This window comes from Prionailurus viverrinus, chromosome A1 (genome assembly GCF_022837055.1).
Source record: "Prionailurus viverrinus isolate Anna chromosome A1, UM_Priviv_1.0, whole genome shotgun sequence".
NCBI lineage: Eukaryota > Metazoa > Chordata > Mammalia > Carnivora > Felidae > Prionailurus > Prionailurus viverrinus.
The window spans coordinates 189,040,933-189,065,996 of record NC_062561.1 but is presented as its reverse complement, the minus strand read 5'-3'; the positions used below and the strand labels follow the sequence as shown (position 1 = coordinate 189,065,996).

At 47.1% G+C, this 25,064-nt stretch overlaps 1 protein-coding gene across 4 annotated transcripts in view; it reads right to left on the bottom strand.

Moving 5' to 3' along the window:
- CCNJL (cyclin J like) overlaps nucleotides 1-25,064 on the bottom strand; it is a 62,813-nt gene that overhangs the window by 19,912 nt on the left and 17,837 nt on the right. For all 4 annotated transcript variants that reach the window (XR_007155749.1, XM_047875759.1, XM_047875737.1 and 1 more), the window contains one exon: nucleotides 12,850-13,063. Coding sequence is in view for 3 of the 4 variants with exons in the window: in XM_047875759.1 (XP_047731715.1) it covers nucleotides 12,850-13,063 (214 nt within the window). In the remaining variant the exon portion in view is untranslated. The remainder of the gene's footprint in view (nucleotides 1-12,849; nucleotides 13,064-25,064) is intronic.

The window sequence follows — 25,064 nt, the reverse complement described above, 5'->3', positions numbered from 1 at the left end:
GTAGCTAGTGCTGCAAGACATTTTCTTACAGGCCCCGAAAAAGGGGTAGAAATAAGCTCAAGAAAAGGCTCCCCAACCCCAACTCCATGCCCCTGGCCAGGCTATGCTGGACTCTAGAGTGGCTCCAGCCTCCTTCCCCTGGACTGTGACCTTGAACTCCACCCTGGTGCTACAGGTTCCAAGGTTCACATAGAGGGAAGCAAAGGGGACAACGGGGTCCACAGCCTTTCCCAGATGGGTCCTCTCCACAGGCGTGGGACTTTCCCAGGTCACCGAGCTAGTCAGCAAGAGACAGAACATGCGTGAACCAGGACATGCATTCTGGGTGCACAGGGATTCTGCTGCCAGGTGCCACCACAGTCCAGCAGGCACCAAGAAACACAGGCAGCACCCAGGGAGGGGAGGCCTCCGTGTCATGGACTCAGCACATTCTGGTAACACGCCGGGAGGCTGGGAGTGTTTCCCACTTGGAATCAAGCTCAGAAGGATTGAGTGAGCTGCTCCAATCACCCAGCTGGTAGGGGACAAATCAGAATTGGAAATCCAGCAATGTGTTCCATGAGGTCAGGGGTCACATGTGTCTTGCAGAACATCACAGATCCCCTTTACGTGGCACAGCATCTGGCATAAGGTGAATAAAGAACTGCTTTTTATTTTAAATGATGAATAAACGGCGCCACAGTCCAGAGCATCTCAGAGTCATGAGGATCCCTACAATCCCACAGAGTCTCCATAACGAGTACATCTGTCTGGGTGCAGGGATTCCCACAGATGTGGGTGAGGCCAGTTGTGCCCCCTCCCCACCTCACAGTCCCGTTCTGCACACACACTCTTGTCTTCAACCTCCTCTATGCTTAAGCTAGTTTAGCAGTTTAATCTCAGAGCCTTTCTGCTACAGATCAGTACAACCAACAGGACCTACTTTTTCCTCCCAACGAGAGGACTGAAGTTGAAGAGTGTATCTCTAACGGGACACTTTCTGGAATAAAGGACCACCCTCTTCCCATCCACCTAAACCAGCTTTTTCATTAAAAAATTCTTTGGCTTGGGGAGCCTGGGTGTCTGAGGCATTTAAGTGCCTGACTCTTGATCTTGGCTTAGGTCATGATCTCACAGTTCGTGAGTTCAAGCCCTGCACTGGGCTCCGTGCTGACAGCATGGAGCCTGCTTGGCATTCTCTCTCTGTCTCTCTGTCTCTCTCTCTCTCCCCCTGCCCCTCTCCTTCTCTCTCTGAAAATAAATAAATAAATAAACTTAAAAAAAATTCTTTGGCTTTTTGTATTTTACTGGAGGCCAGAAGGGGGCTTCTTGTCTCCCTAGAGCACACTGCTCATATGTCCAGCAGGCAAGTGTCTTCCTGAGAAACCATGGGAGACAGATTTTGAGTGATGTGACAGAGAAGCCAGGAAGCCACTCTGAGGACAGCACCCTCTGAAAGGCTGTTTTTTTTGTTTTTGTTTTTTTACGGAGGGCAGGGGGCACTCTGATGAACCACCTGTGGTTCTAGAGAGGCCCGGCCATGCACTGGCTGTGAGGGCTGGGCAAGCCGATGGGGCAAAGGTGGCTTGAAGGCTCAGCGTGTTAGAATGGTGCCCAGTGCTCCCCCCAAACACTGGATCTTGCTCTTGTGAACTTCTGTTGACTCAGGGCCAACCGTGCAACTGCAGTCATAGGGACCATGACAGGTTAGTTTCTGGATAGAATCTGATATGGTGGAGAAAAAAAGTCAGGGACAGAGTACAAAAACCCTGCAGCTAAAGGCAGTGCTTGGGTGCTCTTTGGGGGAGTGGGAAGCTGTGCAGACCTCTGGGAGCGCCCCTCCCACTCTGCCCTTACCCTGCTGCAGGGATCTGGAGATTAGGAAATGTCCTGGAGAAAAAGCCTCTGATCTTAGCCACACCGGGCAAAGGGGCCAGCCGGGTAGACCTGGCGTGAAGGTGGACCTGGGATCTGCCCTGGGTGAGTTTCATCCTTCCTTAGGACACAAAGAAAGGTCCTTACCATGGCTTACAGCCCCAGGGAGACGGTGTGAGTGGAAGCAACGTCTACAGTCCTGGTCGCTGAAGAAGACTCCACAAACTCGTACCTCCTCTGTGCTGAGCACAGTGGAGCACAGATCAGATCCCCGTCCACACGATGCCTTACGGTGCCTCCCTCCTCCCCAGGCCTGTCTCCTTTCTCCCCTAAAAGCAGGCTGTTCCATCCATGGCTGTATCTTCAGTCTCTGGCACAGAGTAGGGCTCAATAAAATGTTGAAGGAAACAATGAATGAATGAAAGCACACGTCTGACTGGCTGAGTCAATTCCTCAGTCCAACTTTGGAAACAGAGACTAGAGGTGAGGCTGCGGGTGGTTGCTGTCTTCAGGAGGAAACTGTAAAAATGCCTCTCAGGTCAGGGTGGCGTCTGGCCAGCTGGGTCACACACTGGCTTCCCTTCTGGCTGCGAGAACTTCCTTGTCTCAGGACAGAGCAACTGGTACAATGACTTCACACAGTGGCAACAGATCCCGGGTTCCTTTGTGCTCCTCTCTACAATTTCACTATCTAGGGGCACCTGGGTGTCTCAGTCTGTTGAGTGTCCGACTTTAGCTCAGGTCATCATCTCGTGGTTCGTGTCGGGTTCTGTGCTGACAGCTCAGAGCCCGGAGCCTGCTTTAGATTCTGTGTCTCCCTCTCTCTCAAAAATAAATAAACATTAAAAAAAAAAAAGTATTAAAAAAAAAAGAAACGAAACAATTTCACTGTCTAAAAGCAGGGGCTGTGGGGTGGGGGCCCTTTGTCAGGTACATGGCTGGCAGCTGGGGCCAGGACTGAGCACGTGCTTCATGTGGAGGAACAGAGTTCTCTCCACGAATGGAGGTCACTGTTCTGCAGAATGCTCACTCCCAGCTCACCGGGGGTTGCTGTGGGCCAGGCCCGACGGGGCTGAGGCTGCACCAAGAGCAGATAGCACGTCCTTCTGGGCTGCAGTATCACTGGCATGGCGATCAGGGGTCCTGGCTGGACCTCTGCTGCAGCACAGAGGAGGAGGAGGAGGAAGAGAGGCAACTCTGGCCACTTCCCTCAAGGTTAGAAGGTGAGCTGCTTCCAGACCCGAGATATGTCCCTGAGGACTGAGGTGTTCACCCAGGCTGGCTAACATGTGGCTCTGCAGGCTCAGGAAAGAGAGCCAGGAGTTTCCTAGCAACCTCGCTGCCTGCTAGCAGGTCTCCCAGCTGCAGCGGCAGAAGGAAGAAATCCAGCTGTAGGACAAAGGCCGCTGTTGTGTGGTGGCTGAGAGCAAGGACTCAGGGAGACCGGCTACCTGGGTCCCCATCCACGTACCCTTGGGCAAGTCACCTTAGTGGGCCTCAGCCCTCCTCTGTCAAGTGGAGAAAATAATACTGCCTATTTTATAAGACTGTTGTGAGGACCAAATGAGGAAATCCATACAAAGAATCAGTGGTCTGGCATATAAACAACATACTAACCATTCCCTGATCACTGGGGCCAGGATCTGCCCTCTACCCCCAAGTTTTGATTACAGAAAAAAAAATGTAGTGATTTTACAAGTAATTTTTGTTTTATTCTTTGTATTTTTCTCTATTTTCTAATTTTCTACAAGGAACAAATATCACTCTCCCGCTTGGAAAAAAAAAAAACACTTTAAAATTCTCAGAAGACACCATTGATGGGACCCTAGAAGTCAGAACTGGCAGAGTAACTGCCAGAGAAGGTTCCAGAACATGGGTCTGTCCTAATCCAAGACTATCTCAGTATGACTGTGCTTTACAAGTGCCCACAAATCACACTTTCCTAGAAGAGTTCCAGGAACCACAACATGTCAAGTGACAAAGAAGACACTTTTCCTGTCTAGACACTGAAATGCTTATAATTAAATCAAAGACTCAGGAGGCAGGGAGAGGCAACAGATACTCCTTTAAGACAATCTCAAAAATCCGGGCAGGGGCACCTGGGTGGTTTAGTCTGTTGGGTGTCCAGCTCTTGGTTTCGGCTCAGGTCATGATCTCACGGTTTGTGAGATCAAGTCCTGCATCAGGCTCTGCACTGACAGTGGAGCCTGCTTGGGATTCTCTCTCTGTCTCTGTCTCTGTCTCTCTGTCTCTCTTTCTCTCTCTCTCTCTCCTCCCCCACTCATGCTCTCTCTCCTCTCTTTTAAAATAAATAAATATTAAAAGTTTATTTATTTTTGAGAGAGAGACAGAGCGCAAGCGGGGGTTGGGGGGCAAAAAGAGAGAAAAAGACAGAATCTGAAGCAGGCTCCAGGCTCTGAGCTGTCGGCACAGAGCTGGACGCGGGGCACGAACCCACGAACCATGAGATTGTGACCTGAGCCAAAGTTGGACACTTAACCAACTGAGCCACCCAGGCACCCCTAAAATAAACAAATGAACTTAAGAGAAGGGGAGGGGAGGGGAGGGGAGGGGAGGGGAGGGGAGGGGAGAGGAGAGGAGAGGAGAGAGAAAAGAGAAAAGAAAAGAAAAAAGAAAAGATCCAGGCAAATACACCTAACATAAAAATACTCTCTAATCTCACCACCCAGGGGTATAACAGCTGGCCTGTTTCTTTGGGTCTGAAAGTGGTTTTAAAGCCAACCAAAGTTGCCCTGCCTGTAGTGTCACCACTCATGCTGACTAGGTGGTGGGTGCTCAGTGAAGGGCAGGCTGCTGTGACCGGAGGAGTGAAATGTCTCCACCACAGACAGCCTGAGTCTCTGAGGTGAGACAAGGAAGAGATATAATCTGGAAAAGTCTCCGGTGGCTCTCCCAGGGGGCAAGAGGACTAACGAATTAGGACTCTAAAGTTCTTCCTCTTCAGCATTAAGAATGCATATAACACAATCCTGATTGTAACAAGGGAGAAGGTACTGGTAAGACACAGTATTCACTACAGAGAGGGTTCAAGGTTAAAGTAAATAAAAAGAAAAGAAAGATAAATGCCTAGCTCTCAGCAGCCAGGCTGCAGATAAGTGTGAAGAGCAGACAGGGTGCTTGACGTCAATGTCTTGGTCATCTTCCCGCTAAGATGTGGGCCAGACTATTCTCCTGAAAGTAAGACATTTAGATTTTCTTAGAAGGGTCACTGGCTCATTCTTGGCATGTCTCCAGAGACCTGCTGGATCTCTGGCTTGAAGGCTGCTTCTTTAGGAGATGCCTCCAGATCATAAGCAACATGAGGATGGGGATTAGATTTGTTTTGTGCTCCCAACTATCTCCCAGGCTCAGTGCATAGGAGGTAAAGGTGTGTGGAATGACTTATCTTCAGTGGCAGGGACTATAGATATTCCTTCTGTTTGCCACTGCCTCCATGGGTATATAGCTTCTGGTATACAGCAGAGGTCCAATAAATGTTTTGTTTTGTTTTGTTTTGTTTTTAAATGACTTACCTGTGTGGGGTCATGGGCTCCTGAACGTTGCATCTTCAATTAACCCATGCATCTTAAGACTTCCCTCTTACTCTCCCCAGCCACAGAAAAACCCTACTTGGATCCCAGAACCCCAGGCCCTGGAAAAACAGGCCTGAGCACTAAACTTGCTAAGGCAAACTGTACAATTTCTGAGTTTCCGGCCCAGCCAGTTTCCTGACCAACATGTCACACAAAATCCTTCCCCTGAAAATAGCTCTAAGCCTGCCAGTCTGCAGAGATGGGAACAGGAAATGGAAAATCACCATGTCCTCACTCAAAGCACTGCAACATCAGGGCCCCAAGTCCGGATGTATTTGGTGTGGCCCTCGGGTGACAGACCACTTTTTCCAGTCCAGCCCATGCTGTGGGGCCACCACCAAGATGCTACTGATTAGAAGAGGCACCATTGATGTTGCACAGCCTTTGGAGGAAATAATAAACGACTGTCAATATTAAGTGCACACATCAAATGTAAGACCCATCTTCATTTTCTGAAATGGGAAACCATGGCAGGAAGGCAATGTAGGATTCCTCCTAGCCACTCCCCCGTGAATTATCTCCTGCATGGGGGCAGCCATATTTCCTTGCAGATTTGGGTTTAATCCTGTAAATGAATCTCCTGCTTTGCTTTGTCTAAAGTACACCGGTGAAAAAGGCCACCTGGAAAAACGGCCCCCTTTGCATCCACTGCCCACGATTAGTACCCTAGGGGCATTTCGACTATTCCCAGCTTGGGAAGAGCTGGTGTGTTTAACTTCTCCCCCAGCAGGAAGGTACTGCCTTCCTTCATCCCCTTCACCAGGAGAGATTAAGACTGCTTTCAAGTCTGCAACAGGGAGACCCCATCTCACCGCCCCCCTGCCCTGCTCTCAAAGAAACTGCTTCTCAGAAGCAGCAGTTGCTAATCAAAGCAGGGGGAGGAAAGGGGAAGGATGCAGGGGTGACTGAGGGGGGAGTGAAGGTGCTTTACTGGGACAGAGATGGGCCACTCCTAGAATTTCCTGAGGCCCAGAGAGCACAAGCCCTTGGTAGGCAGTGGTTTTCACTGGTACCTTCGCTAAGAGATGAGACTATTCATTTCTGGCTTGAGGAGTCTTAAAAGCAATTGGTCTGGGGAACTCATTTCTCATCTGGGCATCCTGGACAGGGCAAGGCAGCAGGAGGGATGCAAAGGTACTCCCTGCTGGGAGCACAGAAGGAAAGCCATAAGTAGACACAGGTGGGGGGCCGGCATGGGGGAGGGACACTGCTCCTCTACTGATGGTTTCTTGAGGTAGAGAAGTGTGGTTCCAAACGCTCCCACAAATTAAGTTCAATTTAAGAAAAGGGATCTTGTCATTCACAAGGCAATTTAGTGCTTCCTATCAAAATCTTACATGCACACAACGCACACACCTTTGTCCCAAGCATTTCCATCTCTGGGCATTTTTCTCACACTTCCTTGTACAAAGATACAGGGAAAAGGATAGTTGTCATCGTACTGTTGACAGTAGTGAAAAAACCAGATGGCAATCTAAATGGCCACCGACAGTGGAGTAATCAAACAGACGTCAGTGTTTATGATATAGAGAACTCTGCAGTCAAGGAAGAGTAAGGTAAACCCAGACAGACTGACAGGAAAGATGTTCTTGACGTGCTACAAAGAAAGCACTCTTGGTATTAACCCACTTGTGTAAAGACACAATTGATTCTGGTTATGTGCAGAAGCTGTGTTCCATAAATTCACTGGGAAAGGCGGAACTAGTGAACCCAGAACCGGGCTCCTAGGGAAGTACAGGGTTAGGTTCCTGTGAGCCACTGGTCATGTTTTCATCAATCGATCAACACAGAACCTGGTTCTGTGTATTTCTGTTCAATATACTGTTGATTCATTATCACCGAACCCACAGCCTGCAGCACTGTAACTCGCGCCTGAACAAGCCTCATCTAGCACACAGGTTTTGTCTGAACGGCACATCATGGCCTTGCACTCAGGAATGCGAGACAGCACTTCAGCACTATGCTTCTTGGGGGCCGTATTAAGCAGTAAAACCACCAACAAGCAGAAAAATAAGAAAATGTGGCACTAAACAGACTGAGAAAAGGACCCTTGTTTTTAAGCACGAGAGCTGAATCAAGAAGGCAGAGCGTTGTCTTTGTTCCTCAGCTGGGAACGTACACACTGGGTGCCTCTGAACATGTCCACGAATGACCGCCAAAGTTCTGTGAGTATGGATTTTGAGATTACAAATAAATTTTAGTGAGGAGCACCTGGGTGGCTCAGTCGGTTAAGCACCTGACTCTCAACTTCGGCTCAGGTCATGATCTCACGGTTTGAGAGTCTGAGCCCCACAACACTCTGTGCTGAGAGTGCTTGGGATTCTCTCTCTCTCTCTCTCTCTCTCTCTCTCTCTCTCTCTCCCTCTCCCTCTCCCCCTCCCCTGCTCTCTCTCTCTCAAAATAAATAAAAAACCCCACAAATTTTAGTCAATTCGCAAGTATGGAATCTTTGAATTATGAGGAATTACAGTAGATCAATTTTGGAAAAAGACATAAGAAACTACTCCCAGAAGGTACTTTTGGTGAGTGGGATAAGCAGCAGATTTTTTACTTTATTCTGTGAATCTCACTGTCCAAATGAGTATACTATTTCTAATTTTGGGGTCACCTGGGTGGCTCAGTTGGTTGAGCATCCAACTTCAGCTCAGGTCATGTTCTCACAGTTCATGAGTTTTGAGCCCTGAGTTAGGCTCTGTGCTGACAGCTTGGAGTCTGGAACCTGCTTTGGATTCTGTATCTCCCTCTCTCTACCCCTCCCCCGCTCACACTGTGTGTGTGTGTGTGTGTGTGTGTGTGTGTGTGTCTCAAAAATAAAGAAACATTTAAAAAAATTAAAACAAAATTTGCAGTGGGAAGGTGAGCCTTTCTGTAGGTACATGCATCACAGCATGACAGATTCACTGTGAGCTAAAGGATACTCTGCCCCCACATTTGATGCTTCCCTCTTCTGGGGAGGAGGAGGGCTGAAATGAAGGCTAGCAGAGGACTCAGCCTCACCTACAAAAGCCTGAAAGTCAGAACTTTACCCCAAGAAACAAACTTGTCACCCTTAACTTTTCCTGCTTCACATACCAGAAGCAGTCAGTGAGGGGCAGGATGGGGCTCACAATCCAGAAGAGAAAGTACAATGGAATGGGGGAAAGGGAGGGAATCTTGCAATTCTGTTTACTGGGCAGTTTATATGGGTGTGATCTAGGATTCCTTTTACCACCTTGTCAATAAAAATAGATTTATTTTCCCAATTATGAAAACACATAAATATGTTTGGGTCTGGAAGTATACACACCAAACTGTGGCAAAAGGACTATGGGTTTGGGGAAAACAATTTTTTTTTCTTTTTTCTTTTAGAGAGAACGAGAGAGAGTGTGAGCACACACACACAAGTGGGACAGGGGCAGAGAGAAGGAGAGAGAGAATCCTAAGCAGACTCCATGTTTGGCATGGAGCCTGATACAGGGCTCAATCCCACACCTCTGGGATCATGACCTGAGATGAAATCAAGAGTTGGACACTCAACTGATTAAGCCACCCAGACATCCCGGAAATGAATTTTTATACTACTGTATCTTTTGGATTTTTTTTTAATGTTTATTTATTTTTGAGACAGAGAGAGACAGAGCATGAACGGGGCAGGGCCAGAGAGAGAGGGAGACACAGAATCCGAAGCAGGCTCCAGGCTGTCAGCACAGAGCCCGACATGGGGCTCGAACTCACAAACCGCGAGATCACGACCCGAGCCGAAGTTGAAAGCTCAACCAACTGAACCACCCAGGTGCCCCATGGATTTTTTAATAATAAAAATGTATCTCATACCTTTTTGATTGTAATAACAACGTCTCACATTTAAGGCCATGCTGCCCTACCAAAAAGGCCACCCTGGTCATGCCTCCTGCCTTTTTGGTTTTCTTCCCCACCCTCTCTCCTTCTCAGGTTGCTTCATGCCCTGGCCAAGCACTCAACACCCAGTCATCTCGGAGCAGCAATAGCTAGGCAAAAGCAAAACTCTGGGTTTCCTTAAAAAGTTCAACACCGAAGAGCCAATTCTAATCAGCAATTCCACTCTTAGGCTTCTGCCTAAAAGAACTGAAAACAGGTGTTCAAACAAAACTGGTACTGAATGTTCACAGCAGCACTAATAATAACAGCCAAAAGGTGGAAACAACCCAAATGTCCATCAACAGATAAATGGATAAACAAATTGTGGTATGCCCATACAACAGTGTTATTCAGCCATGACAAGGAATGAAGGACTGATGTGCGCTACAACTTGGATGAACCCTGAAAACATTAAGTGAAAGAAAGCAGACAAAAGGTCATGTACTGTAGGATTCCTTTCACACAAAATGTCCAGAACAGGCAAATCCATACAGATAGAACACAGATTAATGGCTGCCAGCAGCTGTGAGTGGGAAGGAATGGGAAGTGGCCACTTAATGGATACAAGTGTTCCTTTCAGGGGGATGAAAATGTTCTGGAACTAGAGAGAGGCAACAGTTGCACAGCAGTGTGAATGGATGTACTAAACGCCGTGAAACTGTATGGTTCACAATGGCTAAAATGGTAAATTTCATGTTGTGATATGAATTTTACTGCATTTAAAAAACAAACAAAACTCCTGAGCTGTGTGATCATAGGCAAGTTACTCAGCCTCTCTGAGCTTACGGAATGGGCAGATGACAGCACAACCACATAGGCTGGTTGGGAGGATTCCACGAGACATGGGTGTTAAGTGCTTGACACACAGCTGGGTGTGGAGAAAGGGGCTAGTAAGTAATAAAGCTGCGGCCACCAGGATGACAGTTATGGCACGCTGACAAAGCCCATTCACCTGGAAGTTGTGGGGTCTCCATGCTGCCAAATTATCCTTTTAATTAAACAGCTATAACAACAACAAAAAGAGGGGCTGGGAAGCTGTAAAAGATGAAAGATTAAAGAAGACAGTGGCTCTACTATATTTACAGTATACTTACATCTAGATTATATTTATGGTAGGATTCTATCCCGTGTAGGTTACATGAACAGTTAACTCAATCATAGGAAGACCAAGTCCACCATGGAACAACCTATAAGCTCTTGCTTTTCCACCTCCTTCCATTGGTCTGACCCTTGACTTCCACTGGTCTGACCAAGATATGGACCCTTGACTGACCCTTGATTTATGGGGGCAGAGGGGCTGCAGGTAGGTGAGAAGGTTCCATCTGTGCAAAGGCTCTTATCTGGAAACAGCTCTAAAAACTGAAAAACTGACAGGTGGGTGCAAGAAATGTTACTCTTCTTATCTAGGAATTATCTGGTACAGAATTAGCAGAACTCAAAACTTCCTGAGGCAAGGTGACCACCACCCCCCACCCCCTTGTGGCTAATAGTCAGCCTGGGGAGAGGGGAGGGAGCAATGAATAGGATTTCAGGCTGTCATGGAAACTTTTCTTTCTTTGGGCCTCTGAGCATATGGCAGGTGTCCTGAAAAATCCGTTCCTGCTGCCCCAGGCTGGCTGCTGCCCTCAGACATGTGGGTGGGGGTGTCTGCCTCTCTGTCTGAAAGGCCCTCTTCCCTCTGCCATGACGGCGGCAGCACAAAGGAGTCTCCAGTGTGCGCCTCACGTCCCAGCTCCCCAGACAGACGCTGGAGGACAGCCTCCATGGCCTCATGGAAATCTAAGTCCCCTGCCCCCATGGGGCCTCGATGCAGCCCATAGATCACAGACAGCAGCAGGCCAAAGGCCATGGCGCGGACTTCTCCTAGGCCGCCTGAAATGTGATGCCCGTTCTGCCCTCGGCTGACAGTGATATCTTGCAAGCCCTGCATCTCTTCCCAAGACGGAAGAGAGCTACATGTTGTTTTGGGACTTTGAGGTAGCAAGCAGACTGGATTCCCACCCAGCAAGACTGACTTCTCTGTAGAACACAGGAAATCAGCTGGCCCAAAGTAGAGAAAATCAAATTGGAAGACTGTACACCCAAAGCAGCCAAAGGGATTAGAATAACAGGTAGAAAGTGCCATGGTGGAAAACAATACAGAATGTTTAAAACTCTATAGCTGTGCTTCTGGAACTGGGTGATCGTGGCCACAGGGGTTCAGGGCAGCATGCCGAGGACAGAGCCATAGGAGAAAATGGGTACCATCCTCTTGTGGCATCGGTGGGACTCAAGGATTGGAGAGGGGCCGATATAATAAAACAGGATGATAACATATTGTAGAGGGGAATGTAAACTCTGACTGAATTGTAAGAAGAAAATACTAGATGTCAAGGAAATGTCATGATTGTAGCTAGCCACTTTGGGGCACATCACTCCTTTCCGTTAAGGGCACCTTGGAGAGGTGTGAAAGCCCAGCTCGGAAGGAACCTCTAGCTTCATTCATTTCCTTTATTCCACAAATATTTTTTTCAGGTCTTATGATGTACTAGGTTCCTTTCCCTCCCCAAAACTTACTGTTTAGTAGCAGGGGTGGGTGTTAATTAAGAGTGCATGATGCCATGGAAATGTGTATTTGCTGAGTGTGGGGGGGAAGGCTTTCTCAAGGATGTGGGGCCTGAGTGACATTTAATTGGGTCCAGACAGGTGGGGTGGGGAAGCTTTCTAGGCAGAGGAGACAGCATGGGCAAAGTTCTGTGACAGGAGGGGACTTAGCTGGGATTCAGTGCCTGAAGAGGGGAAATGTATGAGGTCAGACAGACAGGACCTTGATAGACGATCCCTATCCTCAGATTGTTGGTAAACCAGGGGGCAATTTTAAGTAGCAGGGTGGCATAACAGAACTGTGTTTTAAGCACATGACCTGAGCAGCATAGTCAGGCGGTAGTCCCTACTGAGGCAGACAGACAGACAGCTATGCTGTGTTTTTTGTTGGGCCTCAATGGACGATTGAGGCCTGGTGTCCAGGCCTGGTGACAACACAATGGGTCTTGGTTGGCCCCAATCAAGCAGTCACATTTCTACATACCTCTAAGAACAGTGGTTGTTAGGGTTTCCCCTAACATACATTCCCCTAATAGCACACTCAGAGGCCCTATGCCTCTGGTGACACTGCCTTAAGAGTACAGGTTCTGGCACCACGCAGTTCTGGGCCCAAACTGTGTCTGCTATATACTAGCTAGATGACCCAAGGCAAGCTTCTTAATCTCTCTATGTCTCGGTAAGATGGGGGTACTACAAGTATCTGTCTCTCTGTCTCCTTGGGTCATGGTGTGGATGCATTAAAATCAAGATGCTAAAATCCTTATCACTTAGCCTGGAACATTACAGACGCTAAAGAAAGTGTTGATTATTATGACTATAGTTTGCATTCAGCAAAGGATGGACACAGAAGATGTGCAAAGACCTCAGAAATGTAAAATGACTCAGGAGCACCCAGGCTCTAAGGAGGGGGGGGAGTGGGTGGGAAGCAGCGGTTTCCACATACTTGCGAGCAGGAGGCAGGAGACCGCCACGGCATACAGCTGCTTGGAGGTGGTGATGTTGTAGCGGTCCAGGAAGTGGTCCAGCAGGTAGACAGCCAGGTGCCGGGCCGAGGGGCACAGCTGACAGTGGCTGCTCAGCAGGGTCAGGATGTCCACAAAGAACCGGCGGCTCTTCAACAGTGGGGAGTGGGCTCGGAAGGCGGGCAGCTTCAGCTCCTGGAGGACAGGAGGGACAGAAGGGGGGTCAGGGCTGCCTCCTGAGAGCCTCGGATGCCCCAGGAAAGCGAGACACGGGGGCCTGCCTGCTGGCTGGTGAGGGTCAGTGATTCCCTCCAGACCCTTCAAATCCTAGGATGGCAGCTCCTCTATTCCAGAAACTCCTGGACCATCTCCCATCTGCCCTCAGTGAGCACAGGCTCGTGAAGTGTCAAGGATATGATGACAGAGGCACATGAAGGAGATAATCGGCACCAAAGACACCAGTCATTCCCTGGGGAGAGGATTAGTATTTGAGATATATAAGCCATAAAAGAATATAGGCCTGGAGGTCAGAGACCTGTATCCCAATTCCAGTTGCACTACTCAACCAAGTCGTGCCAGCATGGTCCCCTGCCTTCACCTTTGCCTCTTCCTCAACAGCTGAGGGGAGGATTAAATAGAAAATGAATGTAAACACCCAGCACACAGTGACCTCTCAGGGACCCCAGCCTAATTGCCTCTCTGGGTGGGATTGTGAGAGATGAATTTTAAAAAATATTTAATATATGGGGCATCTGAGCGGCTCAGTTGGTTAAGCATCTGACTCTTGATCTCGGATCAGGTCATGATCTCACGGCTCATGAGTTCGAGCCCCACATCGGGCTCTGTGATGGTAGTACAGAGCCTGCTTGGGATTCTCTCCTTCTCTCTCTGCCCCTCCCCTGCACTCTCTCTCTCTTTCTTTAAAAAAAAAAACAAGGGGCGCCTGGGTGGCGCAGTCGGTTAAGCGTCCGACTTCAGCCAGGTCATGATCTCACGGTCCGTGAGTTCGAGCCCCGCGTCGGGCTCTGGGCTGATGGCTCGGAGCCTGGAGCCTGTTTCCGATTCTGTGTCTCCCTCTCTCTCTGCCCCACCCCCGTTCATGCTCTGTCTCTCTCTGTCCCAAAAATAAATAAATGTTGAAAAAAAAAAATTTAAAAAAAAAAAAAAAACAAAAAAAAAAAACAAAACATTTAAAAAATATTTAATACACAAAAAGCTGTTAAAATAATAGTACAAAGAACTCCTGAAATACCCTTCACCCAGGCTCCTCAGTTTTCATTTTATATTTTCTCTCTCTGCATGCACATACATTTTTTTTCTAAAAGTAAATTCCAAACATATTTCCCTCCACCCAAGGAGGCAACTTTTACTTTGTAATTTGTACACTGCCATGTTATCCAAATTTATTTCTCCAACATAAGCCAACAAGAGAAATATCAAGCCAACCAAGATTTTTAATGACAGGAAAAATTTTCTTATATATCTGCTATATTTGCAATTTAACCGAAGTAGGCCAGATATGATTTATTTAGGAAATGCCGTAGCTATATTTTGTCAAGTAGAGAAACTAAAGAGAAGCAAAATTGAGGGACAGTGGGAAAGGGGGAACTGGCAGAAAAGGAACTGTGAGAGCTTACTAAAGGCAGGTTCCCTGGGGGTGAGATTAAAACAGACTGGAGCCCTTTGTCTGTATCATGCCACTTTCTCAGCCACTTTCTCAGTGTGGCTCTACTGAGATAGCAACAGCTCTGGGACAAGAGATATCTGTTCATTCATTCATTCATTTATTCATTCAAAATATATTAATTCATTCATTTAACTCGGTAAGTATTGAGTGCCTTCTATACATCAGACATTATTCTAGGCACTGGGGATATAACCTAGAATAAGATAGACATACATCTAAATGGAAGATTAAAACCATCAAACTCTTACAAAAGGAGCAAATCTTCACTTAGGCAATGGTTTCTTTGATGTGACTAGAAGCAACAGAACTAGAAGCAAGATCATCTAAGTTGGACTTCAAAATGTAAAACCTTCGTGCTTCAAAAGACAACATCAAGAAAGTGAAAAGACAACCCACAGAACGGGAGAAAATGTTTGGAAATCATGTATCAGTATGAGGCTGTATCCAGAGTAAAGAATTCCCACAACTCAACAATAAAAAGACAACGTAGTTCAAAATGGACAAAGGACTGAATAGATATTTCTGCAAAGAAGACATGGAAATGGCCAATAAGCACATGAAAAGATGCGCAACACTCAATTATTAGGGAAATGCAAATCAAAACCACAGTGAGATACCACCTCACACCCATTACAATTGCTACTAGAAAAACAAAATCAGAAAATAAACACGTGTTGGTGAGGATGTGACAAACTGGAACTCTCATCCACTGGTGGTGGGAAGGTAAAATGGTACAGCCACTGTGGAGAACACTCTGGTAGTTCCTCAAAACGTGAAGCACAGAGGAAGCACGTGACCCAGCAATTCCAATCCTTGCTGTATGCCCAAGAGAAATGAAAACATGGAGACACAAAAACTTGTATAGGAATGTTTCTAACAGCTTTATTCATAACAAGATAGGGAAACTGAATGGACCCCATGAAAGACTACTTTTTTGTTGCCTCTATTCTTGCTAGGACCTATACCTCCACTCTACACACACTTTATGGTACAGATAATGTATGTCCTCCTTATAAAGGGCATGGAGTTAATGATTTCTTTGGAGTCATTCAGCGCAGCAGATAACATCTAAGGAGTGATGAGGTGGGTCCTCGTGAACCATTTTCCAAGACCACTGACTCACCAAGACCATTGGCTCCAGGGCATAAGTGACTGATGGAGGACACCTAAACACTTCTCTTTGTTGCTGGATGCCTGAGAAGACACGTGCATTGACCATATCCTCAATGAAAACCCCAGACCCCAAGCAAACATGAGACTCACACCTCTTTCTTTTCTGAGTCACCCACTCTGTCTGTATCTGCTTAATGTCCTCAATAAATGTTGTTCTCACTTCCTCTCGGCTTGTGCTTAATTTCTTTAAAAAACTTTTTTTTTCAACGTTTATTTATTTTTTGGGGGACAAAGAGAGACAGAGCATGAATGGGGGAGGGGCAGAGAGAGAGGGAGACACAGAATAGGAAGCAGGCTCCAGGCTCTGAGCCATCAGCCCAGAGCCCGACGCGGGGCTCGAACTCATGGACCGCGAGATCGTGACCTGGCTGAAGTCGGACGCTTAACCGACTGCGCCACCCAGGCGCCCCAAAGGCTTGTGCTTAATTTCTATCCTGTGAGAAGCCAAAGACCCTCTTGGCTGGTCCTGCAGGATTTCCTCTGGGTCCTCAGACGCAGCCAACCTGCATCACTAACAGTCTCCAAATGGAAACAACCCAAATGTGCATCAACTGATGAATGGAAAAACAAAATGTATCCATACACCACGCAATATTACTTGGCCATAAAAAGGAAAGAATATGAATGACCCTTGAAAACATTATGCTAAATGAAAAAAAGCTAGTCATAAAAGGCCACATATTGTATGATCCCATTTATATGGTATGTCCAGTATAGGCAAATCCATACAAACATAAAGTATGTTAGTAGTTGCTGGGAGCTAGGGATGGGTGGAAGTTAATGGGCGGGGGGGTGACTGCTAATGGTTTCTTTTTGGGATCATGAAAACATTCTGAAATTAGATAGTGTTGATGGTTGCACAATGCTTAATATGCTAAAGGCAACTGAATTGTATACTTTCAAAGGGTGAGTTTTATGATATATGAATTATATTTCAATAAAGCCATCTTTTTACCATTCTCATGGAGTTTCTAGACCAGTAAGAGATGGGAACCAAATAATAAGGCAATTACACAATTCCAAATGGTGATCAACACTACAAAGGAGGGGTGCCTGGGTGGCTCAGTTGGTTAAGCATCTGATTCTTCTTTTTTTTTAATGTTTATTTATTTTTGAGACAGAGAGAGACAGAGCATGAATGGGGAAGGGGCAGAGAGAGAGGGAGACACAGAATCGGAAGCAGGCTCCAGGCTCTGAGCCATCAGCCCAGAGCCTGACGCGGGGCTCGAACTCACAGACTGCGAGATCGTGACCTGAGCTGAAGTTGGACGCTTAACCAACTGAGCCACCCAGGCGCCCCTTAAGCATCTGATTCTTGATGTCAGCTCAGGTCTTGATCTCAGGGTCATGAGTTCAAGCCCCGCGTTGGGCTCGGTACTGAGTATGGAGCCTCCTTAAAAAACAAAAACAAAGACAAAACACTACAAAGGAAAACCCTGAGCAGTGAACGCCCCCATCTTCTCAAAGGGAGAAAGGCCTTCCCTGTGAAAGTGAAGCCTGCATTGAGATTTCACGCTGGGATCTCTCCTCTTCTGGCTTGTTCCCCCACAGAGCTCTGAGCCCAGGACATCTCTCGTGCTAACCCCAGGGTTCTGCTCATGGAAGGTGCTCCAAGGTGAACAAAGTACTCTCTCTCCCTCATGTTTACACATAAACTGGAGTTTGACAAAGTCCTGAAACCCCAGGCTTTACTTAACCTGCAAGGGATCTGAGACCACAAGACTGTCAATGTACCTTTTTCTCAACCTTTTTTTTTTTTTTTAAAGTAATCTCTACACCCAACATGGGGCTCGAATTCATGACCTCGAGATGAAGAGTCGCAAGCTCCACCAACTGAGCCAGGGGGGCACCCTGGTTTTTTTCATTTAAATCACAGAGACAATCTTTTATTGTCAGTTTAACTTTTTTAAAGAAAAGATTTGACTTGTGTATTATTCATCTTCATTGTCTGATGAATTTATGGGCCACTGTGGGATTTCAAACTCCTTGAGGGCAGGGTCTGGGTCTGCTCTGGCTCATCCCTGTTTTCTCAGCACCCTGGGTGTCCGAACATCATCAGGTACCTAATACTAGCTGTGGAAGGAATAAAGGCAGGGAGGGGGAGAGCTGGGGAGGAAAGAGGAATGAACTGCAGTGGTGAGTGGAGAATGCCCTCAGCCCATCAGTAGGGAGCAGCAGTGGAGGCTTCAAGGAGGAGAGATCCATCCAGCCAGGATTTGGAAGGAAGTGACTGTTGAAGATACAGGAAGGGAGGAAGCTCAGCAGGAAAAACTGCATTGGCAAAGCTACACAGGTGTCCCATCCAGGGAATCGGGGCACTTGAACAGCCAAACAGGTAGGGTGTGCCCAGACAAGCAGGTGAGGACGGCGGGCAGTCCCATCTTGTGCGCCCTGCTAAGACATCTAGCCTGCTCCGCGGGCAACAGAGAGCCCCTGAAGGGCTTAGAGCAGGGCATAAACACTGGTAGGGTGGCTACGCATGAAGATCTCGCAGCCAGGCTCCTCCAGGGCTATGTCCAGACACCTGGTAGCAGCAGCCAATGCGGGGCTGCAGCTGCAAAAGCAGCCTCCTCCTCCACCCTCCGGCAGCCCCCACAAGCCTGCAGGCTACTTGGGTATTTCCTCTAAACAGCCAGCTCTGAGGCTCTTGACAAGACGCAACCACAGTCACAGATCCTTGGTGTTCCGTAGGCAGCAGCTGCCGGAAATGAGGCAAGTGACCTTTGGCCCAGACTGCACTGCCCCCATCAAGGCAGTTCAGAGTCCCAAAACACAACAGGTCAGATATGCAGAGTCCTGACTTCCTTGACTGCTCAATTCGGCCAAGCTTAACTCCTTCTGGACTTTCTCCTGTGTCAACTGGGAGAAGAGAGCTCCCTCTGTATACTTTCCTGAGGAAAGGGTCCACTGGCGTGAGCAGATTCCCAAAGGAAGTCATCCATGCATAAAAGAGAAAGTTATGAAGGGGGCACCTGGGTGGCTCATTGGATGGGTTGAGCTTCCGACTTTGGCTCAGGTCATGATCTCGCGGCTCGTGAGTTCGAGCCCTGCATTGGGCTCTGTGCTGACAGCTCAGAGCCTGGAGCCTGCTCAGATTCTGTGTCTCCTTCTCTCTCTCTGCCCCTCCCCCACTCACGCTCTGTCACTGTCTCTCAAAAATGAATAAATGTTAAAAAAAGATTAAAAAAAAAAAAGAAAAAGTTATGTTCCTTTGGAACAGGCAACAGTACGGGTCAAGAAGGATTTGGCAAATAGGGCTTCCCAGAAGAGGCTGAGTGTCAAAAGTGGGCAGGATTCTGAAAGTAGAACAGCCATCTGCGATGCTCTTCACCCCCATTTCTGCTCATTCCTCAGATATTGGTTTAAATGTCCCTTCCAAAGTTTTCTCTGACTCCTTATCATTCCAAATCAAGCCCCCTTGTTCTCTTAGCATGCTATTCTTCACGGCCAGGTATGTACTTATTTATATGTGTCTTCCTGCTAAACGCTAACTCCGGAGGGTGGAGGTCAAGTCCACTTTGCCTGTACCATTTGCCCAGTGCCCAGAGGGAGGTGCTCAAAAACTATCTGCAGGAGTAAAAAGGAATGGATAGTCATGAAAAGGCAAGGAGGAGGGGCGCCTGGGTGGCTCAACTGGTTAAGTGTCTGACTCCAGCTCAGGTCATGATCTCATCGGTTCCTGAGTTTGAGCCCCACATTGGACTCTGTGGAGCCTGCCTGGGAATCTCGCTCTCTCCTTCTCTCTGCCCTCCCCTATTAATGCTCTCTCTCTCTCAAAATAAACAAAACTTAAAAAAAAATTTTTTTAAAGGCAAGAAAGAAACTTAAATGCACATTACTCAGAGAAAGAATCCAATCTGAAAAGGCTAAATACTATATGATTCCAACTGTATGACATTCTGGAAAAGGCAAAACTATGGAGAGGGTTAAAAGATCAGTGGTTGCCAGGGGATGGGTGGAGGAGGGAGAGAACAGGCCAAACAGAGGATTTTCTAGGGCAATGAAACTACTCTGTATATTATAATGATGGATACACATCATTATACATTTGTACAAACCCACAGAATGTACAACACCAAGGCTGAACTCTAATGTAAACCAAAGACTTTAAGTGACAGGGGCACCTGGGTGGCTCAGTCAGTTAAGCGCCTCTTGATTTCAGCTCAGGTCATGATCTCATAGTTTGTGGGTTCAAGCCTGGCATCAGGCTCTTCACTGGCAGTGCGGAGCCTGCTTGAGATTCTCTCTGCCCCTCCCTCTCTCTCTCAAAAAGAAACATTAAAAACAAAAGACTTTAAGTGACACTTATGTGTCATGAGGTTCATCAACTGTAACAAATGTACTCCTCTGGTGGGGCATGTGGATATGGGGGAGGCTGTGCATGTATGCAGGGGCAGCTGGTACATGGAACATCTCCGTACCTTCTGTTCAATATTGCTGTGAACCTCACACTGTTTTAAAAACATAGCCTTTAAAAAACAAAAAGAATGAATACTGTAACGTACCACGGTGCATCAAATACACTCTTCTGCCCACATATTGGGGAGCAGTCTGGCACAGATAGTTAAGTCAGGCAGTTCTGGGGTGGAATCTCAGGTCCACCCCAGTTATTAACCTTGGGCATGTGAATTTGGAACCCCAGTGCCCTCATTTGGGCCCTCATCAGCCCAGCTGATTCCTTCTGTAACCCAATTACGGGGGAAAAGGCCTTCATTACAAGGGCTTTGCTCTAAGGATCCACATTCCTCCCCAGGCACTTTTGAAAAATGGGGCACATTTGAAAAATGGGGGTCACACTGCCCTAACTGTAAAATATTTGGCACTTGACAGCAATCAGTAAGCATTAGTGGCCTTTCCCTCAAGCTGGGCAATCAAACTTCAGATAAACTGAGCTTATCTGCCTCTGTCAAAGGCTCTCTGGACTCTCAGAGGAACTGTTGGATGGAATGCTTTGGTGGGTGGAGGGAAGCTTTCTACCTGATGGTTTATAGCTGGGCCTGGGGGCCTCTGCAGAGAAGGAAACCTACCCATCTCCTTGTCCTCCACAGAACCCTGAAGTCAAATGGAATGAGGAGTCAGCCTCAGCTTCTGGCGCTGAGAAGGGTGATTCCTTGGCAAATGAACAACAATGTGGGACGCCAGCATGCCTACCCTGTTTAGTTTGAGAGCCCAGCTGATTCCTTCTGTAACCCAATTAAGGGGGAAAAGGCCTTCATTACAAGGACTTTGCTCTAGGGATCCGCATTCCTCCCCAGGCACTTTTGACCTAAGTCAGCTTAAAGGCCACAGCAGCCCGGGTGCATGAAGCCACCCCTCCTGGTGAGGGGCCTGGATTCCAGAAACAAAAGAGCAGCCTGCGAGGGGCGGCCTGTAAAGCCCTCCCGGATTAGGCAGGCACTTGGCAGTCACTCAGCAGCCAGTGTGGGCGGAAAGGGGCAGGAAGGGCAGGAACGGGGCCAGGCAGAGTGACCTTCCTCTGGGCAGGGCAGGGGCAACATCTCTGTGGCCAGCAGAAAGGCTGGGAGGAGGTTCACAGAAAAGGAGGGGTAGCAGGACAGGCAGAGGCTTCCAGAAACTCTCCCTCACAAGCTGCTGGCCCTTTATCACCTGAGCCAGACAAGAGAGCACGAGTTCCTCAGCCATAACCAGAGATGAGCAGGCTGGGGCACAGGGACAAGCGGCCGTGACGGAGTTCAGGTGCAGGGAATGCAATCCACCTTACCAAAAAACACTTCTGTTATCAAAGTTTATTTTGGTTTTTATTATTTATTATTATCTTTAATGTTTGTTTATTTTTGAGAGAGAGACAGAGCACGAGCAGGGGAGGGGCAAGAGTGAGAGACTAAGACACAGAACCCGAAGAAGGCTCCAAGCTCCAGGCTCCAGGCTTCAGGCTCCGAGCTGTCCAGCACAGGGCTGGAACCCACTGACCGCGAGATCTTGACCTGAGCCGCGAGATCTTGACCTGAGCCGCGAGATCTTGACCTGTGCCGAAGTCAGACGCCCAACTTCCTGAGCCACCCAGGTGCCCCTATTTTGGTTTTTAAAAGTAATAACAATGGAGGGGCGCGTGGGTGGCTCAGTTGGTTAAGTGTCAGCCTCTTGGTTTTGGCTCAGGTCATGATCTCACAGTTCAAGAGTTCAAGCCCCACGTCGGGCTCTGTGCTGACAGTGCAGAGCCTGCTCTTGGGATTCTCTCTCTTCCTCTTTCTCTGCCCCTCCCCCACTCACACTCTTGCACTCTCTCAAAATAAATAAGCTTTAAAAAAATAGTAACAATGGACAAGAAGAAACTATTAGATATACAACAAAATGTTAACAGCAGTATCTTGGAGGGCTGAGATCTTGTGTGATTTTTATTTTCATGCTTTCAACACTGTGGATTTTTTAAAAAAGAAACATTCAAAGTTAAAAAAAAAAACCAAACTCACAGAGAACAGATTGGTGGTTGCCAGTGGCAAGGAGGTGGGAGGTGGGCGAAATGGGTGAATGGAGTGAAAAGGTACAAACTTATAACTGTAAAGTAAATAAGTCCTGGGGATATAATGTACAGCATGGTGAAGACAGTAATATCGTATTCTGCATTTGAAAGTTGCTAAGAGATAAATCCTAAAAGTTCTCATCATGAGAAAAAAATGTAACTATGTGAAGTGACAAATGCTAACTATACTTATTGTGGCGATCATTTCCCAAAATGTACAAATATTGAATCCTTATGTTGTACACCTGAAACTAATATAATGTTATGCCCATAAAAAAAGAGTGCTTCAGGGATGAAAAGTACAGCATGGGAATACAGTCAATATACTGTAACAGCATTGTGTGGTGACAGATGATAATAATACTTATCATGGTGAGCACAGCTTAATGTATAAAATTGTCAAATTACCATGCTGTACATCTGAAACTAATAACATCGTATGTCAACTACACTTTAATAAAAATAAATTGAAAAGTAATATTCAAAAAAAGACTGAAATTTTAAAAATATTCAATGTATAGACATTTTATTACTTCAATACTGTGTTTCCAGTCTGAAAAGAAACAGAGGGAGGGACTAGATACCCACTGTATTAAGGCCCAGCTCAAAATGTATCCCCAAGGATTCCCTGGTAACTTCACGTCACGTCTTTGAGAAAGTCAGCCCTTTAATAATAACATGCCCCATGTCAGCACTGTGCTAAATATCCCACTTCGTCCTCACAAGATGCAAGGCCCCACCCAGGTCCAACCCAGAAGTAGTGACCTTTTTTTCTTTTTCCGTTTTACTAATTATAAATGATATATTCACTGAGAACTTTTCTAAAGTAGAAAAAAATAACAAATATCACTTACGATCTCTCATGAAAAGTCCTAGTAAGTTTTACATGGATTCCTTTTTTTAATGTTTATTTATTTATTTTTGAGAGTGCGCACACACACAAGTGGGGGAGGGGATAAAGAGAGAGGAAGACAAAGAATCCCAAGCAGGCTCTGCCCTATTAGCTCAAAGCCTGATACGGGGCTTGAACTCACAAACTGTGAGATCATGACCTGAGCTGAAATCAAGAGTCAGACACTTAACTGACTGAGCCACGTCTTTACACGGATTCTTCAGATATTTTCCTCTGTGCAAACTTCTACAAAACGGAGTCATAATCTACAAGTATGCCCAACTCCCCCTTCAAGACAGCATCAGAAACCATATTTTCAATGGCTGCCTAGCATTTTGTCATCATAAGGTTGTGTCGTGATTCCACCAGATCCCCATTCTGGCATTTGGGCCATTTCTCATCCTTGTGGTCTCTGTTCTGGTCACTCACCAGACAGGCCTTCCCCGACTGCCCTCCCATAGCAGCCTGTGTGTTCCTACACTGAGCAGTGACCGTCCAATAAAGGGTTTATTCCTTCCACCCCGCAGAATGTGATCTCTGTGAGGGAGGGAGTCATTTTCCTCTCCAGGTCTGGGCTGTACCCCTGGTACCTGGCACACAGTAAGGGCTAAAAAATATCTGCTGAATGAATGAATGAATGTTTGAATAAATGAATGGAGTGTTCATGATGCACCTCAGCCAACACCAGCTGCAGGAAAGCTTCTCCCTGCCTGTGGCCATCCCTGTCCCACCCCCGTCTCCCTTAGCCAGCCCTGCATCCTTCCCTGGGGTAACCAATTGGGGGGACACTGCCCCCTGAGTGGGAAATTCCACCATGATGCGGGACAGTTCTGTGACCAGAGGCACCATTCTAGAGGAAAGGAAGGTGGTACATGTCCAGAAAGGCTTGCGTCCTTTAGGAACCACTCTCCTTGCTGACCAAGAGCTCTGTCTGGGGATTCCAAGGCAGAAAGAGGATTATTGAGAGGGACAGCTTTCCGAAAAAGGCTGAAGACAAGTGACTCACAACACCTACAAAGCCCAAACTGGAATACACAGAGTGGCGGCAGGGCTGTGTGGACAGGCTTCTGAAGATTCCATGCACGTGTCTGCTCCTCCAGTGCTCTTCCCTTTCTCACAGAGGCATTGACCTTGGCAGAGGTAGCAAACACTCTACACCTGGGCTGGTCTCAGATGTGCCTGGGAGAACAGGTGAGGCCAGGCTGAAGTGCAGTTCAACAGGCCCCAAGCCCACAGCCAGGACTGCTGGGCAGGGACCCTGGCTTGTCACTGCTGAAGGACAGATGGGGGAGAAAATTCAGCTTGTGCTCTTCACACACAGGCTATGCCGGCATTTTGAGGCTAACCTCAGAGGAGTTTGAAGGTCATGTGCACTGTAAAAGTTCAGCTGGTCACCCTTGTTTTCTCATATGAAGGGAGGAAGGGAGGTCTACATTTTGTAGACTTGGTGTCTTGTACTGTGTTGTTTTCTAACTGCCTTATGGTTTTACTTCTCATCATTCACCTATTCTTCCTTCAGATCTCAGCTTAAAAGTCACTTCTGAAAACAGTGCTTCCTGGTCATATGCCTTTCAGATATTCCCCAAGCACCTAGAACTTTTCCCCACCTATCTATCCATCCATCCATCCATCCATCCATCCATCCATCCATCCATTCACTTTGAGTGTCTTTCTTCACTCCTCAACGATAAACATCATGAGAAAAGGGATGGGTTTGTCTTGTTCAGCTCTGTGACTCCAATACTTGACACAGAAGAAATACTCAATAATTAACAAAACGTTCGAATTTGGAGAATGGCACATACTTGAAATGAAAAGGGAAGTAAAAATGGTTTGCTCGGGATCTTAGAGGTTGAATAAAACTATCATAATGTGCAAATCAAAATACTCCCCAAGACCAGGAGGTGTAAGAACCTGGGGATGCTGAATTCTAGGGGAAAGAGAAAACTCTGTCCTTGCCTTG